This window comes from Saccostrea echinata, unplaced genomic scaffold (assembly GCF_033153115.1).
Source record: "Saccostrea echinata isolate AGI-Se365-2 ecotype Australia unplaced genomic scaffold, CSIRO_AGI_Sech_v1 ptg000062l, whole genome shotgun sequence".
Taxonomy (NCBI): Eukaryota; Metazoa; Mollusca; class Bivalvia; order Ostreida; family Ostreidae; genus Saccostrea; species Saccostrea echinata.
Window position 1 is genome coordinate 162,890 of NW_026889811.1, and position 27,963 is coordinate 190,852.

Below are 27,963 nucleotides of genomic sequence, written 5' to 3' on the forward strand. Positions count from 1 at the left end.
TCTTTGACAATAAACATGTAAAGCAAGGGGGAATTGAAATTCATTTGATGGAGGAGACAAAAAGTGCTCACCATCTCCTTAAATGATCATGAACAGTACTTTAAATGTATTATTTTAAGTATTTTTTTAAAAAAATCAATATGATATAAATCATCTGGTCTACTTATCCATTGTCCTGTTACCACATGATAGACTGAGAAGAACATATCAAAATAATTACAAATTATATCCAGAATGATTAAATACATGTAATAATGTACCTGTACATGAAATAAATGTGGAAATTAGTTGCACATTTCTATTTGCTGTTTGGTGTGAAGAAAAAATCAACAATATTGAAAACATAAATGAAATTATTCAAAGATGAATAACAAAAACAGATGTACAATTGAATTGATTTAAAAAATTTCTATGATGTCAATATCATTCCCTTCATTCTTAAGGTCCATTGACCCTGAGATAAGAGAAATAACTCTTACTTGAATTAATGACTAAGTTAAAAGGCAATTTTCTCTATAAAAAAAATAAAATGAATTGCCTTGCAAAATATGCTTGAATTGTTTCAAGTTTAATTATGATCATGATGATTTTAATTTCTTTTGAAAATCATCAGCAAAATTTCATGTGAGTAAACAGGGGGGTAAACCCCCCTCATTAATCATTCCCCCATGGGGACATTAAAAATTGTAGTGAACTGAATATTCACTTTCATACATTTTTGAGACCTAGCAAAATTATCTTTCCACCTTCCTTAAATATAGAGATATGTCTTTTTTTTTTTTTTTTTTTTTTTTTTGTTAAATTTCATAAAATGAGTTCAAAGAATACTTTTCTTCATCAATTAGAGAGATATCAAAATCACTGGATCATCCTTGAAAAATTATTGCAAAATAAATTGTTACAGGAATAAATATTTCACTGAAGTATTGCCATTATGTACATGTAGATATGTTGTGACTTAAGTGATTTTATAAGGAAACGTTTCAATTTCTGATTAATATCTTGATAAACTTTTCTCAGCTTGCTTTACTAGTATTTATAACTAAAATTATTTGAGTAGGAATTCCTATATAATTCTTACATCTGAACATCAAGCTTTATATTTAAAAAATCATTAAATAACATAATCTTTTCAAAAATATGAGACAAAAATGTATGTAAGTATTTGCAATCATATAATCCATCATATTCAATGTCAAATTTTTTTTCACAAAAGAAATGAAAATTGGAAGATTACATTTTAACAACATTGACTTGTAAGCAATAACAGTAATTATGCAATGAATAAAGGGGGAAAAAAAGAACATTAAATGCCATGACATCAGATCCAGAAATCCTGTAGATATCAGTAAATATCAATAGATATCAATTGAAATCAGTTGATATCAGATTCAGAAATCCTGTGGACAGGTCCATTATCAGGCATTGGAGAGAGACAACAGACTTGTGCCGTTTGTATGGAATGTTTAAATCCATTAAGCTTGTGACACAAAGATGCGAAAAGTAAAATTCTAGTCCGTCATGCCACAGTAATGGAATAAGCTCAAGATATGCAATGTTTACTTCTACCTGGAAGAAAGAAAATACAGATATTCTAAAGCATGTCTACAAGAATTTTACTATTTTTCAATTCAACTGCAATGTTATTTTTCTAGACCATTAATATAGCTTAAAAACCATCTGGAGCTCGCAAAAAAATAACAAGAGGCCCAAGGGCCTTAACGGTCACCTGAGTATGATAAAACAATTTCAAGGATGCATAGAGTATAAAATGAACTGAAAGGTTAAGCTTTGTTGCCCAAAAGCAAGAAAAATAGGGTGATCATGATCAACAAAATAATTGGTCTTAATATTCATTAACAGTTCATAAATTAGATTCTAATCTGTTCCCCATTTATCACTATCACTATACAGTATATTAACAAACTATCAATGCTTCTGTACTATTTAAGGTCTTCCGTTCCAACGGAAGACCTTCTACTGATTCTGATGGTTAAGATTATTATTCTTTTTTTTTTTCTTCTTTTTCCTAGACGCCAACTTTGAGACCTCATATCTCGCTCATTTCTCAACGGATTTTGCTCAAATTTGCAGAGTTTATAGACGTTACAGAACTCTATCAGAATGCTGTCAAACAGTTCAAAAAGTCACTTCCGCTTTTGAGTTATTGCCCTTTAAATGAAAATTTATTAGGCTTCATTTCCAGACAAAGGCTCCGAGACTACAAAAGCTGGAGCAGAAATTCTACCGAATTTAGATAATAGAAGGATTGAAGTTGTGCACATCGGTTTTTGTTTTTCGATTTCTGTATTCAAAAAGGCGCTAAATAGGGGTCAAAATTTAGAACGCCTAAAAGAGCGAAAATTTAGACATATTTTCCTTTGTATCTTTAAAACTAAAAATATTTTGCTAAGACATGTAGAATAAAAGTTGTGCACAATTTCAAGGCCTTTCATTTGACACCACTAAAAAGGGGCTGGCCCCTCAAATTAGGGATCTGGAGCCCTTTAAAGTTTTTGCTTTATAACTCAAAAACGGTAAATATTTCGAAATGGCTGTCGTTAAAAAAGTTGTTCTTTAACATCTTATTGATTTCATGAAAATGTTATTTTGTTCGAGTCTTGTGTTTTAAATGCGCTAGAAGCTTGACCCATATACAGGTAACTGTTTTCATTCAGCAAGTAAACGAGAGCTCTTCATGCGTGTAACTAAAATAAACTTACTATAAATAATAAATCTGGCTACATTAGATGCTAATATTCTTTAGAATAAGGTTCTTGAAGTGTTTTGTGCTTTATTTCCAAGTTATTTTTTGACAACTTTTCGTTTTATTTCATTTTTTTCAAAGTCGAATAAACCAGTCTACTAAAAAAGGGGAAAAAAGATAACCTTTTCTTCTTATCATATAAAAACAAACAATATACTTGAGAAAATAAAACATAACTTTGAAGCATAGACTATTTACAGCCATTAAGTGTGCGCCTTTTACATTCACCTTGTGTGTTTACAATTATGTAACACCTCCTTCGATAGCGCGTGGCAAAGGAGGTCACCGGGGATCAATCGGCGTGTGTGATCCAGCGACCTAGTCATACACAAAACAAATCATAGAATGGCCATTCCAAATTCATTTTGTAAACTAAGTCATGAGTGGATAAATATGTTGAATTTTTTAAATTATTTCATAATATTTTTGATTAAATCGCTAGTATATTTTATTTAATATTTTATTCGCTGAATTACAGGAAAGTTGCATAGTTATTTTTATAAACAATTTATTTCTCGATATCGAGTTAATTGTCTGTTTTATTCATAATAAAATTCAAAATATGTAACCTTAATTAATTCCTACTAGTAATGGAACTTTTGAAACTTAAATGTACATGTATGTAATCTAATATACGTTCTTTTGTCGACGCCCTTAAAATGTACAACTGTATATATACAAAGCGCCCCAAATATAAGCATATCAAGCGTATGGAAATACAAAATCCCACATTCACACGCGCCTCCAAAGTATGTAGAATGAGACATACATGCGTAACTGTATTTGAATATTACAAATTTATTAGACACCTAACCTTGAACAAATTATTTTTTTCTACTAAACTTGTTATTGTATGCGAACAAAATGATAAACATGTAATTATTTATAGGTTCCCATTATTTTTTCTGATAATCAGAACACATTTATCAGCTCTCTTAAGGTTTTACGGATACATACAATGTACACGCATGCAAGTACAGAACATGCACATTTTATAAGTGCATATGCAAGAGCGCCCCAAATATATGCATATCGAGCGTTTGAAATTCAGAAAAATTCTAAATCCCAAGTCTTTTTTCCCCCATTATCTTTGCAATAAAATATCGGTTAAACTGAAATGATTTTATTGATTTACAGCATATATTAAAGTCAATTATAGGTCCGCTGAGTTGATCATGAGTTGTTTTCATAACGGGTAGTCCTCCTGGCCAGTCATTGTCACGGTTTGTAACATCGTAATTACACAGGTAAATACTAAGATGTCAATCCATATATTTTCCATAATAAATGAATTACCGGGAGATGTCTCGTTTTCTCTGATCATATATTAATTGACAGCGTTTATGAACAGCTGTTAAAACACAGGCCTTTGTAAACCGGTAAATCACAAAAAAGAAAAATCCGAGACAAAAAACAGAAAATATAAATGTCTCTGGAAATAACATTGCCTTTAGATAACTAAAATAAATTAATGTCCGCCGATTTTTGAATTAATCTGAACATTCATTGACGTGTACCTGTACAAGCAGTGTGTATATTTTTATGAAGCCTTCGTCTAAACGAACAATATAATAAATCTTGAATGAATTAACTAACCCCTTAGTACACACACATTCGCCTACACCTGAAATCAAATCAAAATCAGATCTTTTTTACGGCCCGAAATTCTGATAGTCGCTGTATTTCTAATCTGATTGACTATACATGTACAGTACAGGCAACGCGGATCCCGTATTTCCCGCGCCCCGTCGCGGTATAAACACAACACGGGATTTGGCCAGGTGAGACAGGTAAACCGCGTTACCTCCGCGGGAAATTCATCACCTACCTGTCCCCGCCGCGGTTAAATCATCGATCAACTAGTATCGTAAACAAACGGGAGTTATCTCCCCGAACAGGAATTTTGCGAAATTCCCTCTTTAAAAATAACAAATTAAAATCCCGCTGTGTATGTATATTTATGAAAGTATTTTCTTTTATTTCGCAACAGGTGAAAATAATGAACGAACAAAAAAAATTGTAAAGCAGAATATATTTAATCGTTATTTTTTTTATATTTTATTTATTATTATTAATTTTGTTAAGTTATATATCAATACTAAAGCGACATCTTTTTTTAAATAGTATCAAGAAAACTATTTATAAGCTGAGTCATTTGAGAGTTTAACGTGACAAATTTTAATGTCGGAAATATTAGTTCTAATAACTTCTCTTTTCAAATTATATGCGAACTGCAATGTTACATACACGTGCTAAACAATAGTCAGTGCGAGTTCCGATTAACAGTTTTCAGCATTCCTATGAGGAAAAAAATATATCTATATATTGTTCATGTTTTTTTTTTTACCAAATTTAGAACAATATAATTCATTTAAATAATTTCACTTTACTGTATTAATGTGCAAGCATTTCCCTGAAATTGTCGAATGACCGGAAAGCTGTAATATTCGATGGCGAGCGTTTGCAGTGAGTGGGCGCGTGAACGTTATAAAAGGTATCAATAAAATATAACAATTTTTTTCCCTCGATATTTACTTCTTTTGTAAACAGTGGTTTGTTTTTCATTTAAACATTTCTCCAATTACAGAAGATGGAATGTGCATGGTGATGAACTTCACAAAACAATTAAAACGGGGGGGGGGGGGGGGGGGGGGGGGGGGGGGGGGGTATATCACTAAAACTTATTATTCTCAATAATACTCAAGAAAAAAATCAATGCCAAGTTTACTTGAATATGTTCTGTTTCTTTGTGTATTAAGTATTAGTTGCGATCATTTCCTGTGTATAGGGATTAGCAGAGCAAGAGCAGGAAACGGCATGCCCTAGGGGCTTCACACCTGTCCTAGAGTACCTGTGGTAAATTTCTCTGCATGTGCAAGGCGTTGTCTAGCCATACAACACACCAGTCCCTTCAACGTTTCATTATTTCATTATTTCTTCATTTTCAAATGTAACTACAACCATGAAAGTTACGCGAGTCAATATATACTTTTTTTTCACCCTGAGTGTATATTAAAAGGAAAAAGATCAATCATACTTTTAAAACAAATTAATAGAGTTTCAATGAAATAAAATAGATCAAATCAAATTATGTTTTATTACTTTTTTTAAATGCCGACGGGCTTGGTATTTATGTTTCTGTTTAATATATATGTACATGTGCATGTATTATGCAAGTAGAATGTAAAATTAAAAAAAAAAAAGAAAACGTACAGAATGTTACGGCACGTGCAACGTTTTTCCTTCAGTCAGTTTATTGATTTATCGAGTCCATCGACTAAAACAAAATATTCATGATAGAATTTCAATGAAATGAATTGCTTCTGGATTATTTTTTTTCCAGTTTCAATATGTCGTTTCTGTGAACAGATAATATACTGTAGCCGATTTATCAGTTTATTGTCCAGTTGTTGACTTTGACTAATTCTACGATCAAGTTTCTGAAAAACACCGAAATAGTGACAGCCACAGACACTATTTAAGGTCTTACGTTTAAATAGCACGATTAAAGACAAAAATATCTACCGAAACAAGATCATCGTCGCAAGCCACGGGTTTTGTGTCCATTCTATTTCCACAAACCCGTGGCTGCCTCCTACCAAATTCTCTCGTTCTCGCGACTGAATCATTGAATATTTATTAAGTGACGCCAGATTTACCCTGACCAATGAAATCACTCTGTAGCAATTTTTGGTACTCTTAAATGGCGGCGCCCATAATGAAATCATGTTTGCTATGCGTGGCAGATTTATTGAAAAAAAAATACGATAGATCCTGAAGAACAGATGTGAGTAACGTATATTCTAAAATACTTACAAGGTTTTACATTAAAATACAGGGTTTCGAATGTAGACGTTGTGTGAGAACGCTGAATAGCGTTACCCGTTGAGAAAGGAAATTCGAACCGAAGTTGATGTACAGCTCGTGGTTATGGTTACACCCAAAAACAAGATAGACTGATCATTTTCATTGGTTCTGACTTGAAGCGTCAGATGTTATTCCATTGGTTGAATGTATGTTATTAATATTCATGAGAACGAGAGAAATTTGAAGGAGGCAGCCACGGGTTTGTGGAAATAGAATGGACACAAAACCCGTGGCTTGCGACGATGAAACAAGATATAATAACATATTTTGGTGACATGTGGTAGGTACATGTATATGATATTTTAGGCCCGATATCCAAGAGGGGTCCAGCGTTAACAAATAGAAGTGACTTACCCTCTCTATTTCATAATACCGCGGGTATGATTTTTTAATAAAACGTTAATTCTACGTTATTTTTATGGATTTTTCATATGGAATACATTGTAAATGTGTACTAGAAGATTAATTTATGGAAAAAGACGAATAAAAATATTCTTGGACCCCGGGGTGTATATTGGGGGGGGGGGGGGGTCCTGTCCACAAGCACCTGTGCAGCATTCAAGCTTAAAAGACCATTCAAACAATACAAATCAGGAACAGTGCAAATCTTTTGAAATCAGAGGTAGAATCAAGTGCCATGGATCTGTCATGTTGTAAATTTTGAACTTACCGGTTGTCAGTATTTACTGCCACCCGGTAAATTCAAAATTTATAGCATGAGAGATCCTTTTCATGCTAGCACTTACCCCGACACGAGACCTTATACGGTCTCATCCAAAGGACCGATCTCCACGTTTTACTACTTATCCAAACTGGGCATAAAACATTCTCAATGAATTTTTTAATCATTATGTTGAACCTAACAAATTATTCTGACTCGCTGTATGATCTGAAAAAACATGGCTGAACTTATCCATTCAGAAACTCACAGACTGGGATTGCTTTTAACCAGTGTGTGTTATGGCCTTGATGCAAGGTCATTTGGTCGAGTCAAGGTCACTGACAAAGAAACTGTAATTTCGCTACCGTATTTGTACTAGTGAAACATTGCTGGTATCATGCAGAGAGTGACATGGCCTTGACTCAAGTTCAAGGTCACTAAGGATAAGATGTTTTGACTGTATGTATGGACTAAAAGAACATGACGTGTCACTGTGAACTTTTCAAGTCGGTAACACACAGATTGGGTTTTATGACGAGAGTGTGTCATGGTTTGACGCAAGGCATTTGGAATGTTCAAGGTCACGTACATTCCTTTACAGTTTTTCCTAGTGAAATATTGTAAGTTGCTTCCCCTTACAAGATTGCTTACATGTATAACTTTAGAATGTGGCATGACCTTGACTCAAGGTCACTTCTTCCTTCCGCAGCTCCAACGGAAGACCTATTCGTTGCTTTGCAACGAGCTCGCTCTAGTTTAATCCCTTGTTGAAATCTCTTACATTGGCATCTCTTGGTCTTTGATGAATATTTAATAAGACAAGTTATTTTTGTCTCATTTTTATTTATCTACTACTTACAAGTCTATCTGATCATTAAAACTATGAAAGTACTTTTTGTATTATACAATTAAAGTTTTTGCAAAATTCTCTTATTCTATTTACCTTTCAAGTACATTATTTACAGTGATAAATTATCAAAAGTAAATGGTAAAGGGGAATAACTCCTCTCAGTAGAATACAAACTAATAGAGCCCTGGCCAGGATCAGAACACTTGACCAAATGGTCCAGATGTTCAAAAATCTGGTAAAAATTCCCTTCCTTATAAAAACTTTTACTCTGTTTGCCTCAGATATACCCAGGTGCGGAGAAGATTTTTAAATAAATAATGCATTTTTACTACAGATTCACTATATTATCAATAGAGTCCCCCCCCCCCCCCAACCCCCCACCCCCAAAACACCAGATCTTCTGACCCTGGGACCATATGTTTGCTCATCATCACTTTGTTTATCTGCTTAACACTAAGGAGCAAACAGGATTATTTAATAGAATTAATGCATTTTCACTAAATAATCAAGAGCCCCACCCTCACACCAGCACATCTGACCCAGGGGTCATGAAATTCACTCCTCGGGAAGAAGCACACTTGCTCATCATAACTATACACTTAGATTCTTTGCTTTTTTAACCAGAAGAAGAAAAGAATATTTTCAAAGAAATTTTGCTTTTCACTTTATAATCAATAGAAGCCCCCCCCCCCCCCCCCTTCACCAGAACCCTTAAACCTGGGGTCATAAAATTCACAATTTTGGGAAGAGGCATCCTTGTGTATCATAACAATGTACTTTAGCCTGTTTAAGCAATACCCAGGGGCAGAGAAGATTTTCAAAGAAATAATTCACCTTCACTATAGGATCTATATAGCCCCGCCCTAGCACCAGAACTCCTGTCCCCAGGGCCATGAATTTCACAATTTTGGAAGAGGCATCCTTGCTTATCATAACAATGTACTTAGTTTGTTTAAATAATACCCAGGTGCAGAGAAAAAGATTTTTAAAGAATTAAAACATTTCACTTTATAATCAATAGAGCCCCGCCCTAACACCAGAACCCCTGATCCAGGGGCCATGAATTTCACAATTTTGAAAGAGGCATCCTTGATTATCATAACTATGTATTTAATATGTTTCAATAATACCCAGGAGTAGAGAAGAAGATTTTCAAAGGATTAATGCATTTTCACTATATAATCAATAGAGCCCCACCCTAACACCAGAACCCCTGACCCAGGGGCCATGAAATTCACTATTTTGAAAGAGGCACTCTTGCTCATCATAACTATGTACTTAGTTACTGAATTTAATACCCAGGAGCAGAGAAGAAGATTTTCAAAAGATTAATGCATTTTCACTATATAATCAATAGAGCCCCGCCCTAACACCAGAACCCCTGACCCAGGGGCCATGAATTTCACAATTTTGGAAGAGGCGCTCTTGCTCATCCTAACTGTGTACTTAGTTAGTTTATTTAATAACCAGGAGCAGAGAAGAAGATTTTCAATGAATTAATGCATTTTCACTATATAATCAATAGAGCCCCACCCTAACACCAGAACCCCTGCCCCTGGGGCCATGAATTTCACAATTTTGGTAGAGGTACTCTTACTCATCATTACTATATACTTAGTTAGTTTATTTAATACCCAGGAGCAGAGAAGAAGATTTCCAAAGAACTAGTGCATTTTCACTATATAATCAATAGAGCCCCGCCCTAACACCAGAACCCCTGCACCTGGGGCCATGAATTTCACAATTTTGGAAGAGTCACTCTTACTCATCATAACTATATACTTAGTTAGTTTATTTAATACCCAGGAGCAGAGAAGAAGATTTTCAAAGAAATAATGCACTTTCACTATATGATCTATATAGCCCCGCCCTAGCACCAGAACCCCTGACCCTGGGGCCATGAATTTCACAATTTTGGTAGAGAACTCAATGCTTATCACAATGATGCCAACAGTTTGACTGCTTGATGTCCAGGAGTAAAGAAGAAGATTTTTAAAGATTGCATTAATTTTGGTGGTTTTAGCCCCACCCCTCAGGCCCCAGGGGGGCAGGGACCATGAAATTCACAATTTTTGTTCCCCTTCACCCATAGATGCTATATGCCAAATTTAGTTGAAATTGGTTGAGCGGTTTCAGAGAAGAAGCTAAAAATGTTCAAATGTTAACGCACGACGCACGCCGACGGACAAAAACGGATAGCAATAGGTCACCTGAGTGACTCAGGTGACCTAAAAATCTCTCTTTTTCAAAAGAAAACATAAACATTTTATCATCCTTCTTGTTGGTTAACTGAAGAAAATATTTTTATGTAAAAACTATGATTGCAACCTGGCCAATATTCGTAAAAGCTACACAAAAGATTAAAAAAAAAAGGTTGGCAGAACAAGTCAACAAAGACTTCCACACACAAAAATATATTTTCCTATGTGTAAAAGAAAAAATTAAATGTCAAAAGTATTATAAACTATTTCCCTACCTTATTGTAAATCTACTATTCCCATTTTCTTCTTAAGGTCAACTGTTTCTTGGAAAATTAATTCTTTCAAACGTTCCTTAGGTAAATCGTCTAACTCCATCTCAAACGTAAACGGTTCTTCCGCCACAGGCTATAAAAACAAAAACAACATCTAACTTCATCTCAAATGTAGAACTAAAGGCCCATGGGTGACAAAGCTACTGACCCTTCTTTTCTTTAGCAGCAGATTTTTTCCATATATATTCCCATGTAAAATTTAGATGATATATTGTGCTTCCCTAGCCCCCCCCCCCCCCTTTTGTCATGATTTGAACAATCTTGAATCATGGTATCTACACTACCGGAGGATGCTTCCATATAAATATGACTTTAATACAATGGCTTTGCTTTCCTTAAGAAGAAAAATTAAAGACTTTTTCCTATATATTCTTATGTAAATTTTGATTGCTTATTGTGGCCCCTTCCCATCCCTCCCCCCCCCCACCCCCCTCCTGATTTGAGCTAAGTAGTCTACACTACCTGAAAATGCTTTCATATAAATATTACTTAGTATCACGATCACCTCAGAGATGTCCCACTTAATTCTGCTCTTCTGTTGTAAAGTCAAAGAATTTCTAAATCTTGCAAGATTTCTGGAGCATAATATCGTTTATTCTAGTGACAATCAAATGATTCGAACATCAGTATGTCCAAAGTACAATATATTGCCAAGAGTTGAACTTCAAATAGTAGGTTGTCTAATTAGGAATGTTTAAAGTATTTTTTCAGCTTCTAAAAGTAACGATTATCTGAAGAAAACGGTTGCATTCAATTAGGCCTAAAAAAATTAATAACTTGGTTCTCAGGCCCGCCCGCATCTAATTCAACAATGCGCATTACCCATTTTTATCCTTAAATAATAAAATAAATTTTCTCTCCATTCCTGACCGCATTTTGACTGCATTTTAGAAATCAGTAAAACGTTTGACAAACATCAAGATGATCCAGACTAATGGCCTAGTTAAAAATCACAAATATGACCATCGAGTTAACAGGATAAGACGTCAAGATTAAGTTTATTCATGATGGCATTGATTTCAGTGCAAAGTCATAAGGGAATGACTGTAATACTTCCATGGTACAAAGTGGGAGTTTCTCTCAAACTGGGGGTTTTTCCATGCTAGAACTTGATCAATAACGCTATCAAAGAAGGCTCCATCAACCTCGGAACTTGGACGTCAGCAAGATTTGCAGATCTCATTTGGTGTGGGTAAACCAAAAACTGATAAATTTGATAATTTTTCATAAAATCATAAGTGCTATTAATAGTGCTGAAACACTCCTAGATTAGTTGTGTTACGTAAGTAACTGACCAGATGCATCACTAAACGTGTTGGGTTCTGTAAGTTTAACACATATCTGGTTTTTAGGATGCTGTCGTTTCATTACCTGAATCATTGGAATGTAGAAGATGCAAGAGAAAGAAGCAGGAAATAAATTATCTTGATTTCTACACTCAATGTTGAAGCACCATTGATTAAAAGTTGGTAGTTTTGAAATAATGAAAAAAAAAATCAAAAATCCCGCATCTGTTTATGAGATAAAAAGGGGGGAAAAAAGCCTCCCTCACGCATTTATTTCTGAGAAAACTGGCCCGAGAACCAAGTTATTTTTTTTCACCTTAGAATTGTATTCAACAAAACTTGCCGCCAGCTAATAGACATTTCCTACCTCCATCTCGAAAGAGTTCCATTTAGTAAAGTAATTGTGATAACAAGTATGAACTATTGTCTAATCATGGCTTTGCTGTTCTTGAGAAAAAGACTTTATTACTCACCTCATCTGCAGGGTCGTAATATTGTTCTAAGTAGGGATGTGCCAGTAACTCCTCCACAGTTTGTCTCTTATGGGGGTTAAAGGTCAACATTTTATCCAGAAGATCTAAAGCTGCAATAGACATGACATATTTTGAACTTCTTTTCAATTACTGACATAATCTCATCTTTCTATATGCCTTACTGAAAATTTTAAAAGCAGGAAAATCTCTTAAAACACAAATAAGGAACAAGAGGCCCATGGGCCACATCGCTCACCTGAGTAACTTTGGCCATGCTGTTCTTTACCAGATTTCCCCCCCCCCCCCCCTTGTAATACCTATTGTGGCCCCTCCCTACCCCGGGGGGTCCTGTTTGAACAATTTAGAATCTACACTACCAAAGGATGCTTCCACATACGTTTCAGCTTTTCTGGCCCAGTGGTTCTTGAGAAGAAGATTTTTAAAGATTTTTCCTATATATTTCAATGTAAAACTTGGATTCCCTATTGTGGCCCCGCCCTACCCCTGGGGGTCATGATTTTAACAAATTAGAATCTACACTACCCCAGGATGCTTCCACATAAGTTTCAGCTTTTCTGGCCCAGTGGTTCTTGAGAAGAAGAATTTTAAAGATTTTTTCCTATATATTGCAGTGTAAAACTTGGATTCCCTATTGTGGCCCCGCCCTATCCCCTGGGGTCATGATTTTAATAATTTAGAATCTACACTATCCCAGGATGCTTCCATATAGGTTTCAGCTTTTCTGGTCCAGTGGTTCTTGAGAAGAAGATTTTTAAAGATTTATTCCTCTATATGTCAATGTAAAACTTGGATTCCCTATTGTGGCCCCGCCCTACCCCCGGGGGTCATGATTTTAACAATTTAGATTCTACACTATCCTAGGATGCTTCCATATAAGTTTCAGCTTTTCTGGCCCAGTGGTTCTTGAGAAGAAGATTTTTAAAGATTTTTCCTATATATTTCATCGTAAAACTTGGATTCCCTATTGTGGCCCCGCCCTACCCCCGGGGGTCATGATTTGAACAATTTAGAATCTACACTACCCCAGGATGCTTTCATATAAGTTTCAGCTTTACTGGCACTGTGGTTCTTGAGAAGAAGATTTTTTAATGACCCCACCCTATTTTTGTCTTCTCTTGATTATCTCCCCTTGTGAGGGGACTTGGCCCTTCATTTTAACAATTTAAATTCCCCTTCACCCAAGGATGCTTTGTACCAAGTTTGGTCAAAATTGGCCCAGTGGTTCTTGAGAAGAAGTCAAAAATGTGAAAAGTTTACAGACGGACGGACAGACAGACAGACGGACAGACAGACGGACGGACGGACGACGGACAAAATGTGATCAGAAAAGCTCACTTGAGCCTTCGGCTCAGGTGAGCTAAAAACTGGGATACAGTTGTTATTTACATTGCTTATAAATAGTGGCTCCACTAAGGAATAAATGTCAATTTGAGAAGAGTACTTCTACCTTCTACCACTTTATTACTATCTACTAAATTTCTGGGGGGGGTTTCCGTTTTATTGAGTGTTTATATTCATACCTTTGGGATCAGCTCTGGGGAAAAGTCTGTTCCAAGCTACCTTGGGTTTATAGGGAAGGGACTGGATGTAGCCTCTGGCCTATGGGTGAGACAAAATCAAAGAACTGAACATTCTGAGGCAGGTACAATTTAAAATACTTGAAAGTATGCTTAAACACTGGATATAATCATAGTTTGATATGTCTTGTCACACTTGCTGTACGAACCTTGAATATGATAACCCTCTATCAAAATGATAATTTCTTTTTTCAAAATATTGATAATGATGATTAAGTGTGTAAAAATTATCATTAAATCTTTAACAAGATACATACCTTTTCATTGAGTATACAATCCAGGTCTTCCTGACCTGGAGATCCTAGGACTCCCAGTATGTGATTCAGTTGATCCAGATCTGTCTACGCTAAGGACAATTGTAGCCGATGATGGGGGACAATATCATTATAGAACAAAAAACTTGTGTGTAGATTTACTTAATATTAGGCCAACATTTTTTTTATAAAATGACTTACGGGAGCGCCCACTGCAATTTTGGCTAAAACAAAATAAAAATAAAAGTCCCTGTCGTTGATTTTATTTTTAAATTTCCGCCGATTGTCAATGCAAGTGCACTTAGAAAATAAAATTATGTGCAAATAAGTCGGCAATTCTGATTGGCTGCTTTATTGAAAGCCATTATTATCATCGAATCAATTTACATTTGTTATCAATTGTTTCGGAAGTGTATAAAACGTGCCAACATTGATGCAGAAATGTCAACATTTACAAAAGTTGAGAATACTTTGTCCTTACATGTATACATGTACGATAGTTTTTCTAAGTCAACCATAGCTAACAGGAAGATCAGGAAAATCAATTGGAGTATGTCCAATGACGAAATTAAGTTGGAGTTCAAAAGAAATTAAAGAAATGATCAGCCTAATTTTACTAAAGGATATGTTGACAGGACTGTCACTTTCGCTGTGGGTACCGTAACAGTAGTTCTCTTTTACAATTTTGATACCTTTGATGAACGTGATAAAAGAATGGAAATCGAAAATTGATGTTCGAATTTTGTGAAGAATAAAATGAGACATATCTAACTTGCATATGTGCAGCACTGTACGGACTAGAAATTCATATGTATTTTGTTGTGTGTTAAATAGTTGTAGAATAGATATAAACAAAAACTGCATACAGAACGGTATTTAATGTGTTAATACTGTCAAGCTTTCAGATGTTTGTTAATATGCATAAACATATGCTGCATTGCAAAATACAGGTTTAAATCATGATTCTGGGTTTTATATTACAGTGAGATTCTCTTTATAACAATATTTTCCATTTTTGATTTGTTGGTTCAGATTTTTCAGTACTTTGAGAAAATTGAGGTTCTCATTATAAACTTTTTTTCTTTGGAGATCTTGTTGTGGTCATGATTAATATTTTGATAAGAACATGAAGAAATTCCTTAGATTTCCCCCATTTCTCATAAGGGTTTAATAGTCTACTTTAATTTTTGTGTTGCGGTTATCATATTTTAACCTCCACACTTCATATATATCATATTTTCTCGAATAAATGAAAATTAAAAAATCAGACAATTTTTCCAATTTTATTTTTATTTTTTTAGTCGACTGCGCAGAATATGGATTTTTATTTTTATTTATCCCCCCCCCCACCCCCCGACCCAATTTTTCAAAAAAAAATTCCCGTAAATCATTTAATAAAAAATGTTCGCCTTATTGTATTATTGTATGTCAGTAGTGCTTGTTCCATGAGCAATTTCAGGAGAGGTAAACCAGTTTTTGAAGCATTTATCTAATACATGTACATTTGAAATCAAAGTCAATAAAAATATTGAGACTCACTTTAAATCTGCATAAGCAGAACAACATTTTAATGAAAAAAAAAAAATAAATATTAAATAAATAAAAAAATAATATCTGGTAAAGCAGTGATACACACAAGTAACTTTTTTAATATCTCAAGTGAAACAACTTTGGTCTGGTTTAAAAGGGAAATAACTCCAGGACATGACATGGAACATCACCACTTTAAATAATAAAAGAAATGTTGCTCTCTCTTGTGAAAGCATATGAAGGATACAGTGTTTTCCTGGGAAGAGAGGCTGATTCATTAACATTTCAGCCAGAATACACCCAACAGACCAAACATCAACTGAAAGAGATCAGAGATCATAAATCAAAGTGGATACATTTACCACATCTTCTCTGTCTAGTTTGTAATGAAATCACTACTTGTGGTTGGTTAATGACTGTACAGTGATATCCTATTTAACATAAACTGTCATCCATATATTCAGCCATACACATCACTGATGACACAAGGTAATGTGATACACATGCACACCCTAACCCTGAGTACTTCTGGAATATTTACTTCAATGTATTCTTCATGTGCAAAATTTGATATGTTTGAAAACTTTAAATGTATAGGTCTAATAATGCATTGGCGTGAGCTAATCCAAGTCATCCAATGGGTGGTTATGCACCTGGTCATCAAATTTTTAATTTGGCGGGGAATCAACTTGTGGGGTATTAAATTGACTGAACTTATATTACCTCATTTTATGTCATCTGATGTTTATAAAACACCCCACCCCACAGATCAATCAATGAGTGAAGACATGATTGACATAGGTAATCAGAGATTACAGAGCTCACCTCAACAAATGTTGTCTTTAAGTAAGGCAAAGTCCCAAACTAATAATCTAGTAGTGTGCATCCCTAGATGTAACATTTATGCAATTTTGGTCTGATAGGGCTTGAAGTTACTTGGGAATGGACTTACCTAAAAACTTTAAACTAGTCACTCACCCAGAAAATGTAAGTCATATCCAGCATCTGAAGCAAGTTTGAGAGTGTTCATCATGTGATGCATCATCCATGCAAGTTTGGTTCAGATAGCCATAGCCCTTATAGTTTACTTTAACCTGGTCACTCATCTGGAAAATGTCGGTCAGATACAGCATCCGAAGCAAGTCCAAAAGTGTGCATCCTTAGATGTATCATCCATGCAAGTTTGGTCAATATAGGACTTATAGTTACTTGGAAATGAGACCTGCTCCAAAAACTTTAACCTGGTCATCATCCAGAAAATGTAGGTCAGATCCAGCATCCGAAGCAAGTCCAGTAGTGTGCATCCTTAGATGTATCATCCATGCAAGTTTGGTCAATATAGGACTTATAGTTACTTGGAAATGAGACCTGCTCCAAAAACTCAAACTTGGTCACTCAACTGGAAAATGTCGGTCAGATCCAGCATCTGAAGCAAGTCCAGTAGTGTGCATCCTTAGATGTATCATCCATGCAAGTTTAAACAACATAGGGCTTATAGTTAGGCCATTCCAAGTTTTTTCTCTGTTTAGCGTCCACGTGCGCCTAGGTTTTTGACACCCAATATAAGAAACAAGAGGCCCATGGGCCACAGCACTCACCTGAGTAACTTTGGCCTTGCTGTTTTTCACCTGATTTCTCCCCCCCCCCCCATAGTACTTATTGTGGCCCCGCCCTACCCCCGGGGGTCATGATTTGAACAATTTAGAATCTACACTTCCCCAGCATGCTTCCACATAAGTTTCAGCTTTTCTGGCCCAGTGGTTCTTGAGAAGAAGATTTTTAAAGATTTTTACTCAGGGATTTTTTTAGGGTCTCTCTGGGGCCGAAATTCGGCCCCATTCCCAATGCTGAAAAGTGTATGTTTTTCCCAAAATCATACCTAAAAATTCCCAATATGAAAAAAAAAGTATTAGGTTGTAAATTATTAAAATAAAATAATGACAAAAAGGTGTTTATGTTCTCTATGTGCGATGTACCAGCCATCCGAGGACTTCCGAGAAGTTATTCGGAATACTCCGGATGTTTGCATGCATACTTTTTAAAGCGGGATCGATGTTTAAAAATTAAAGTCGGGATCGTTATCTGAAAAATAAACGTGCATCATGCTCATGTCAGTCTCTCCAGTTTGCCTAGGATGGTAATTTTCAGGCTGTGTTGAATCGCTCTTTTTCTTATAAACTGGTCAAACAATACCAATTAACCACTCATCTGGAACAAACCCACTATTAAATGTTATTTGAAAGAACTTCTTGCATAAAGGTAATAAAGATGACGTATAAATATGTTCATTTACAATGTTATCATACCCTGCGGCTTTGCCATTTTTAAGCTTCTGAATTTCAACAACTGCTATTATTTCATATCACTAAAGCTGGTTTAAGCCAGCTTCATACTATAAAAAAAAGAAAAAATTATTAAATATTTGACTTTTGCTTGTTTTTTCCTATTTATTTGTATGAAGATATTTTTCCCAATTTCAACCAAATATCGCTATTTTTCCCAATCTTGACGGCCCCGGCCCCTGGAATCAAAGGGTAAAAAAATCCCTGTTACTACATATTTCAATGTAAAACTTGGATTCCCTATTGTGGCCCCGCCCTACCCCCGGGGGTCATGATTTGAACAAATTAGAATCTACACTATTCAAGGATGCTTCCAAGTAAGTTTCAGCTTTTCTGGCCCAGTGGTTCTTGAGAAGAAGATTTTTAAAGATTTTTCCTATATATATCAATGTAAAACTTGGATTCCCTATTGTGGCCCCGCCCTACCCCCGGGGTCATGATTTGAACAATTTAGAATCTACACTACCCCAGCATGCTTCCAAGTAAGTTTCAGCTTTTCTGGCCCAGTGGTTCTTGAGAAGAAGATTTTTAAAGATTTTTCCTATATATTTCAATGTAAAACTTGGATTCCCTATTGTGGCCCCGCCCTACCCCCGGGGTTCATGATTTGAACAATTTAGAATCTACACTACCCCAGCATGCTTCCACCTAAGTTTCAGCTTTTCTGGCCCAGAGATTCTTGAGAAGAAGATTTTTAAAGATTTTTCCTATATATATCAATGTAAAACTTGGATTCCCTATTGTGGCCCCGCCCTACCCCCGGGGTTCATGATTTGAACAATTTAGAATCTACTCTACCCCAGCATGCTTCCACATAAGTTTCAGCTTTTCTGGCCCAGTGATTCTTGAGAAGAAGATTTTTAAAGATTTTTCCTATATATATCAATGTATAACTTGGATTCCCTATTGTGGCCCCGCCCTACCCCCGGGGGTCATGATTTGAACAATTTAGAATCTACACTACCCCAGCATGCTTCCACATAAGTTTCAGCTTTTCAGGTCCAGTGGTTCTTGAGAAGAAGATTTTTAAAGATTTTTCCTATATATTTCAATGTAAAACTTGGATTCCCTATTATGGCCCCGCCCTACCCCCGGGGGTCATGATTTGAACAATTTAGAATCTACACTTCCCCAGCATGCTTCCACGTAAGTTTCAGCTTTTCTGGCCCAGTGGTTCTTGAGAAGAAGATTTTTAAAGATTTTTACTACATATTTCAATGTAAAACTTGGATTCCCTATTGTGGCCCCGCCCTACCCCCGGGGGTCATGATTTGAACAATTAAGAATCTACACTACCTTAGGATGCTTCCAGATAAGTTTCAGCTTTTCTGGCCCAGTGGTTCTTGAGAAGAAGATTTTTTAATGACCCCACCCTATTTTTGTCTTCTCTTGATTATCTCCCCTTTGAAGGGGACTTGGCCCTTCATTTTAACAATTTAAACTCCCCTTCACCCAAGGTTGCTTTGTACCAAGTTTGGTTAAAATTGGCCCAGTGGTTCTTGAGAAGAAGTCGAAAATGTGAAAAGTTTACAGACGGACGACAGACGGACGGACAGACGGACGGACGACGGACAATGGGTGATCAGAAAAGCTCACTTGAGCTTTCAGCTCAGGTGAGCTAAAAACAAACAGAATCAGGAGTCCTAAAACTGATTATTCTGGTCAAAATCTTTGAATTCAGTCAATTTCTCTACATAGTTGTCTACAATATGTCATGTTAGGTAAACTTTAAGCATTTAATATCCTGATTTTGCTTAAGAATAGATCTAACTATGAGAAAAATAGATTAATGAAACCAAATCCTTTGACTGACCTCATTTTTATGATTATCAATTCTTTTTTTATTTTTTGGTTTGTGTGTTTTTTGCGAATAAGTAGGTAGGTTTTTGAAAGATGGGTGGACGCTAAACAGAGAAAAAACTTGGAATGGCCTTACTTAGAAATGAGGCTGCTCTCAAGACTTTAAACTGGTCATTCATCCGGAAAATGTAGGTCAGATCTAGCATCCAAAGCAAGCGTGGTAGTTTGCATCCTTAGATGTATCATCCATGCAAGTTTGGTCAATGTAGGGCTTATAGTTACTTGGAAATGAGACCTGCTTCAAAAACTTTAACCTGCTCTAAGAACTTTAACCTGCTCCAAACACATTTACCTGGTCATTCTTCAGCTGAAATTGCAGTATCTGAAACCTTGACTGGTACAATGAAACATACTAGAAGCATCCTACATGCATCTCTGATTAATATAGGGCACAGAAGTACTTGAAAAGAAAACTGCACCAAAAACTTTAACCTGGGATGCCGAGGGTATTACATAAGCTCCCCCAACTTCATGAGGTGAGCTAAAAATGCACACAAATATATATAACATCCAGCAAGTTATAGTATACTCTCCACAGACCTATACTTTTCAACAGGTCACTTGTGGACTTTGAAACTGAAGAATGAAATATGGCTAATACTACAAGTATTGTCTTTCATCATCTGAATTTAAATGTTTCTCAATGCCTAACACAGAAGACCAATCAGTCAAAAGATTTCAAATAAACAGTATTACAATGTACTTACTAGACTTAGTGTAGCCCTTGGAGTTGAGCATGATCTCAGGAGCTCGGTACCATCTCGTGGCTACATACTCAGTCAAAAACCCTGTGTGATCATGATTAGGATCAGCAACTCGAGCCAACCCAAAATCACAAATCTACAATATAAGTTCTCAAAGATAATTCTACCAATGAAAAAATATCCAGCAATTTAAAAGTCTTGTAATAGTATCTAGCTTTTCTCTTTTCCAACTTGAACTTACTAACTGTATTTTTAATTACTTATTTACCAATATTAAGATCAAGTGTTGTGTTGAGGATGAAACTGTACTGATCTTTATGTCAATGTCACCTTGAGGACAAGATTGACACCCAAAGTCACATATTCCAGTTTTGAGGGTGAATTGTATTCACCTTTTATTAGGTTTTTGAGACAGAGAGAGAAGGACAATAAAACACTTTAGAAAGTTCCTGTTGGTTCTTGACTACAACTCCGTGAAGTTTTATATCTATCCGAAGTGCGATTTAAAATTTAGAGAAAGACTTCACATAGCTCTCAGGGTGATATTTTTCATTCAAGTTTTTCCAAAAAAAATTGTAATTTCTACATTTTTGAGAGATAGACAATAAAACTCTACAGAAAGTTACTTTGGCGTCTCAACTACAATTCTCTGAAGTTTTGTGTCGATCCGATGTGTGAATTTATTTTTAGAGCGATATTCTATGTTGCAACTGCTGTGATTTTTTTTTTCGAAAAAGGGGGGTGGGGGGGTGGGGGGGGGTTTAATATTATCATCCTTAGCCTGTTATAAACTGGGAGTTGTTATCAACTCCACTTCCTCAGTAAACATTCTGACCTTAATATCAAGGTCATATGTCAAGGTCAAAGGTCAAGGTCATGTTATAAAAAAAAACCTATTTACTCTCTATGTTTTACACTGAGACTTTCGCTGGATGCATGTCTTTACTTTCCTATCCGACCCTTGGATAAAGGTCAAGGTCAAAGTCATACAGACAGGTGGAAAGACCCAATAAACAATGGCATTTCAAGTGATTTCTGCTGAGAAAGGTCAAAGAAGTTAATTATTACTAGACGAGCTTGTTGCAAAGCAACAAATAAGTCTTCCGTCTAAGTTTGATGGAGATGAGATTGAGATCGAGAGACTTCTACGGTCACATGTGCAACCAGAAGTCTCTGACGAGACTGTAGCTCTACTGGTTGTATTTATAAAGGAAGATAAAAGTAGCACTTTGACTTGAATATTTGCAACAGCAATAAACAGAATAATGATCCTTGGTTTAGTCTCTTTTGTGGCAAGATTTATTATTATATCAGACTAAAACTGTAGGAGGAGTAGCCTATTAAAACAATTTTACAGAAATTTTGATTTAAGTAACCATGGCAACATCATTCAACAAAATCAAAAAACAATAACTCTGTAGTCTACTTGTATGCCACATTATACTGAAATCAGACAAAAAGTGTAGGAGGAGTAGCGTTTTGAAAGTATTTCAAGAAAATTTCTACTTTTAGTAACCATGGCAACACCGTTCATTGAAATCCAAAACTGGTATAGAGAATTATGTATCTTAGTGTAGTCTAATTGTGTGCTAAGTTATACTAAAATTAGACCAAAACTGTAGGAGGAGTAGCATTTTGAAGGTATTTCAAGGAAATTTCTATTTTTAGTAACCATGGCAACACTGTTCATCGAAATCCAAAACTGGTACAAAGAATAATGTATCTTAGTGTAGTTTACTTGTGAGCTAAGTAATACTAAAATCAGACCAAAACTGTAAGAGTAGCATTTTGAAGGTATTTCAAGGAAATTTCTATTTTTAGTAACCATGGCAACAATGTTCATCGAAAACAGAAAATCAATATAAAGAATTATGTATCTCAGTGTAGGATACTTGTTTGCCAAGTTATACTGAAATCAGACCAAAACTGTAAGAGGAGTAGCATTTTGAAAGTATTTCACAGAAATTTCTATTTTTAGTAACCATGGCAACATCGTTCATTGAAATCCAAAACTGGTATAGAGAATTATGTATCTTAGTGTAGTCTAATTGTGTGCTAAGTTATACTAAAATTAGACCAAAACTGTAGGAGGAGTAGCATTTTGAAGGTATTTCAAGGAAATTTCTATTTTTAGTAACCATGGCAACACTGTTCATCAAAATCCAAAACTGGTACAAAGAATAATGTATCTTAGTGTAGTTTACTTGTGAGCTAAGTAATACTAAAATCAGACCAAAACTGTAGGAGTAGCATTTTGAAGGTATTTCAAGGAAATTTCTATTTTTAGTAACCATGGCAACAATGTTCATCGAAAACAGAAAATCAATATAAAGAATTATGTATCTTAGTGTAGGATACTTGTTTGCCAAGTTATACTGAAATCAGACCAAAACTGTAAGAGGAGTAGCATTTTGAAAGTATTTCACAGAAATTTCTATTTTTAGTAACCATGGCAACATCGTTCATTGAAATCAAAAACCGATATACAGAATTATGTATCTTATTATAGTCTACTTGTGTGCCAAGTAATATTGAAATCAGATAAAAACTGTAGGAGGAGTAGCATTTTGAAAGTATTTCACAGAAATTTCTATTTTTAGTAACCATGGCAACATCGTTCATTGAAATCAAAAACTGATACACAGAATTATGTATCTTATTATAGTCTACTTGTGTGCCAAGTAATATTGAAATCAGATAAAAACTGTAGGAGGAGTAGCATTTTGAAAGTATTTCACAGAAATTTCTATTTTTAGTAACCATGGCAACATCGTTCATTGAAATCAAAAACCGATATACAGAATTATGTATCTTATTATAGTCTACTTGTAAGCCAAGTAATATTGAAATCAGATAAAAACTGTAGGAGGAGTAGCATTTTGAAAGTATTTCACAGAAATTTCTATTTTTAGTAACCATGGCAACACCGTTCATTGAAATCAAAAACTGATACACAGAATTATGTATCTTATTATAGTCTACTTGTGTGCCAAGTAATATTGAAATCAGATAAAAACTGTAGGAGGAGTAGCATTTTGAAAGTATTTCACAGAAATTTCTATTTTTAGTAACCATGGCAACATCGTTCATCGAAATCAAAAACCGATACACAGAATTATGTATCTTAGTGTAGTCTACTTGTGTGCCAAGTTATACTGAAATCAGACCAAAACTGTAGGAGGAGTAGCACTTTGAATGTTTTTCACAGAAATTTCTATTTTTAGTAACCATGGCAACACCGTTCATTGAAATCAAAAACCGATACACAGAATTATGTATCTTAGTGTAGTCTACTTGTGTGCCAAGTAATACTGAAATCAGACCAAAACTGTAGGAGGAGTAGCATTTTGAAAAATTGTTTACAGACGGACGGACAGACAGACAGACAGACAGACAGACGGACGGACGACGGACACCTTACTATCGCATAAGCTCTTCTGGTCTCTGACCAGTAGAGCTAAAAATGAGCCATTTACCATTACTCTCGGTGTGACCGGAAGTGACGTCATTTTGACGACTTTCAATGGTCTCCTTAGCTGCTACTTATCATTTGGAACAACTTTCCTTCTACGAAGCTATACAAAATTCTCAACACTTTTTGAGATATCACGAAAACACTTTTGGCCCCTCTAGCTCCCTAACGTTAGGGGCCAGGCCCTTATTGTTGGTATCATTTGAAGAATCGTAACATTCTACACAACTTTTGTTCTATATGTTTTAACAAAATATTTACAGGTAAAAAGATATTATAGAAAAGGTGTTAAAAATTTTCAAATTCCCGATAGGACTTTTTTTGGGTCATAGCGAGCGCCGACGCACGGCACTTCCAATAAAAATGAAACGCCTTCCGCATATCTACAGTGATAGGTCTACCATACCTGAAAGTTTCATGTTTCTAACTAAAGCCGTATGAGAGAGAAGGACTTGCTACCTACCTGTAAGTCACAAGCTGTTTTGAGGATTCAGTGTGGACCTTCAGATTACATGTTGTGTCAAGGACATTGTTCTTAGTTTAGGTCACATGTTGTGTGAGGACTCAGTACCTACCTTTAGGTCACACGTTGTGTTGAGTAGGAGATTGCTAGGTTTGAGGTCACGGTGAAGGACATTAGCAGAATGTATGTATTTGAGACCTCGTAGAATCTGGTACAGGAAGTAGCAGACGTGATCGTTACTCAGCTGCTGTGTCTTCAAAAGTTTGTACATGTCTGTTTCCATCAAACATTGTACTATATATCTAAACTCTAATAAGGAATAATACTGAAGAAGCACTGATGAGCATGAAAAACTGTAATTATTTTATTTCATTATTTCTCAATGAACAACACTATCAATTTTTTTAAATTTAGACAAATACTCTGATCACTCAAAGACAAATTTAGACAAATACTCTGACCAATCAAAGACAAATTTAGATAAATACTCTAACCAATCAAAGACAGAGAATCTAAAAGAATGACATTCTTGTTAAAGGATACACATCTTTCATTTCCTCAATAGTTGGTGCCCTTAAAATGTCTTGTATATTAATTATCTGTAAAGGAGTAAATAATCAATGGTTAATCAATATCATCAACAACAAAAATCTTTTGACATAAAGATTCTCCAGCATCAATCAATATAATTAATGGCACCAAACTTAGCACAAAAATAATTAGTAGTGACTACCTGAACCATTTACTTAAACATTTTTTATTGAACTCTCTTTATCTTCTATACAATTGTTCTACATCATCATTACACATCATCAATGTTTTTCTATTTTAGACCAGTAAAGCCAGGTGTATTGATCAGTTTATCGTAAGTAATATATATGTGTGCTGCTATTGTGACATGAACAAGGAAATGCTTTCAAGGCCACATTTCCTCTTTGTCCCTTAGCCTCTTTATGGTATGGTCAGTAAAGTCATAATAAATGACTGTAATAAATAATGACTGACCCATTGTAAGGCTTGATTTCTGATCTATCATTGATGTCCAGTAACTCATTAATTTTCCTAATTTAAGGCCACTGACCATTCTGACGGTACCCCAGATTCTGATATACAGTCAGGGGTGAGACTGAAATCCATCATATTGAAAAATGATTGATAAATGTCATTTCTACTAACTATGTAATGTACGTATTTTTATCATTTTTGTTAAAGTGACCTGCATGTCTGGCTAATTTTACAGTGAGTTTCAAACACTAGTCTATATGCAAACCTCTGTGGGTCCTTGATTGGAAATAAACTTTCCTCCTTCACTTTTAAATCTGTATTATTGAATTCATGTTATTAAGGCAAATCATGAAATATGTCCTTCCCCTGACTGTTTAAGCAGTAGATGGTAGCTGCACCTTACCATGCTTCATCTCTTCTTATTGTTTTCTATTTTTTAATTTAAATCAAAACTTATTATCATAATAAATTGATACTTTAAAAAAAGGCACCCCCTCCCCCATTTTAATTTTCTGAAAATTTTGATTGAAAAAAAAAAAACCTGTAGGATAAATTTTGTTGACTGGATTTAATGAACAAGAATACTTTTTCTTGGTCTTATTGTTTGAATTTTTAGTAACATTTTCATGATTGAACTTGTTAATATCTTGATTTCTCTGGTTGTTCGTTGGGTTAGAGTTAGGGTTATTATCTGAATTGTTACGTACATTTTCATGTTTGAACCTTGTTAATATCTTGATTTCTCTGGTTGTTCGTTGGGTTAGAATTAGGGTTATTATTTGAATTGTTACTTACATTTTCATGTTTGAACCTTGTTAATATCTTGATTTCTCTGGTTGTTCGTTGGGTTAGAATTAGGGTTATTATCTGAATTGTTACTTACATTTTCATGTTTGAACCTTGTTAATATCTTGATTTCTCTGAGTGTTCTTTGGCAATAGGTCTGATGTTCAAAAGGTGAGATCTTCTTAATGGCAACCTTCTGTTTGGTAACTGTGTCCAGAGCCGATCTGAAAATTTGAGAGAATAATGCTGTAAATAATGATATGACATGTCTTTAGAAAATTTACTTTACTCAAATTACACTAATACACAAATTTTTAGGTTTCATAAACTTGGTGAGAAAAGTTGTGCATCCATCTCTGCAGATTATAAATACACATCAAAGATTTCACCTTTAATATATGCTTGTAGATACTGTTATTTTATTTATCACAAGGAGTAGTTAAAATGCATTATCATTAAAATGATAAAATTATAAACTTCTGCACAGTCAACACAATATTGTGTTTATCACCTTGTCTTGGAAAAAAATGTATTAATTTGATTTAAATTTTCTTGTAAAAAAATGTAAATTAAATTCTTTTTTCCCTTCGTACAAGTTGTCAAAATATGTGGTTGGTTCATTCAATGACTTGTTTGATAAATCCTACATTACTATGAACTTGTCAACTGGTTGTATAGTGATTTACCAGTGTTAAATACTTCTACAGGCAACTATTATTATACCACAATGCACTTTACATAAAAACAGAGCAAAGAGTACAGTCACAAAACGCTTCATATAAATGTCTTAAATATCTCGTTTTTAACATAGAAAAGACAATAGAGTAACGTCCCTTGACTGCAGTTGCGTGCAGGTGCATGCTTATAACTTACACAACCATTCCATATGCGCCCTCCCCTATGTATTTCAAGTCAACATAGCGTGGACCCACGAGGAATTCCTGTGCCTTCACGGCCACGGGTTTATTTGCAGGTTTCCCCCCGCTCGCCATGTTGATAGCCAGGAGTCACGTGACAATTGACGTCACAGGGAATTTTGTATATTTTGCATATTTCTGGTACAAGTGCACTTGACTCATGCATAGCGTTTGGTTTCAGCATAGGCAAATGCTTTAGGTCTATGGTTTCAGATGGTTATTTTTCTTTGTCTCTAAACACAGGGGGCGGATCCAGCAATCTTTGAATGGGGGTTCCCGGGTGGTGACCCTCTAAACCCCCCCCCCCCATCGTGGTAAATAATATCCTTGTTTTATATTTGTACGTTAATTGAAGCCCCCCCCCCTTCCCAGTCCGAATTTAAAGAGAAAAAAAAGTTCAAAAAACTAAAAACTACTGAAGTCTTTAAAATTGAATAGATTTGCAGCATTTCCAAAGAAAACATAGAATTTTTTTTAGAATTTGAAAAAAACTTTTTGTCCTTGGTAGGCTTTTGTACTAAATCAAAGAATTATATATAATTTACTGTGGCCTTATGCATGTTACCTTTATTGACTTATTTAATTTAGTTCCTTT

At 35.1% G+C, this 27,963-nt stretch overlaps 1 protein-coding gene across 2 annotated transcripts; it reads right to left on the reverse strand.

The window, feature by feature from the left end:
• Positions 1–1,152: 1,152 nt before the first annotated feature.
• On the reverse strand, positions 1,153–27,468 carry LOC133175537 (mitogen-activated protein kinase 1-like). Of its 2 annotated transcripts, none has more exons than XM_061310653.1 (10): positions 26,373–26,418; positions 25,204–25,259; positions 24,773–24,962; positions 20,729–20,861; positions 16,067–16,138; positions 14,293–14,372; positions 13,979–14,057; positions 12,438–12,547; positions 10,622–10,751; positions 1,153–1,569 (listed from the first exon to the last, which is right to left on the reverse strand). In XM_061310653.1, exons 2-9 carry the CDS (start codon positions 25,212–25,214, stop codon positions 10,623–10,625), a joined length of 804 nt encoding a protein of 267 aa, XP_061166637.1. In that variant the 5' UTR covers positions 25,215–25,259; positions 26,373–26,418; the 3' UTR covers positions 1,153–1,569; position 10,622. The 2 variants fall into 2 exon arrangements, with proteins under 2 accessions (XP_061166637.1, XP_061166636.1); XM_061310652.1 differs by lacking the exons at positions 1,153–1,569; positions 26,373–26,418 and adding exons at positions 26,549–26,675; positions 27,325–27,468.
• Positions 27,469–27,963: the final 495 nt, after the last annotated feature.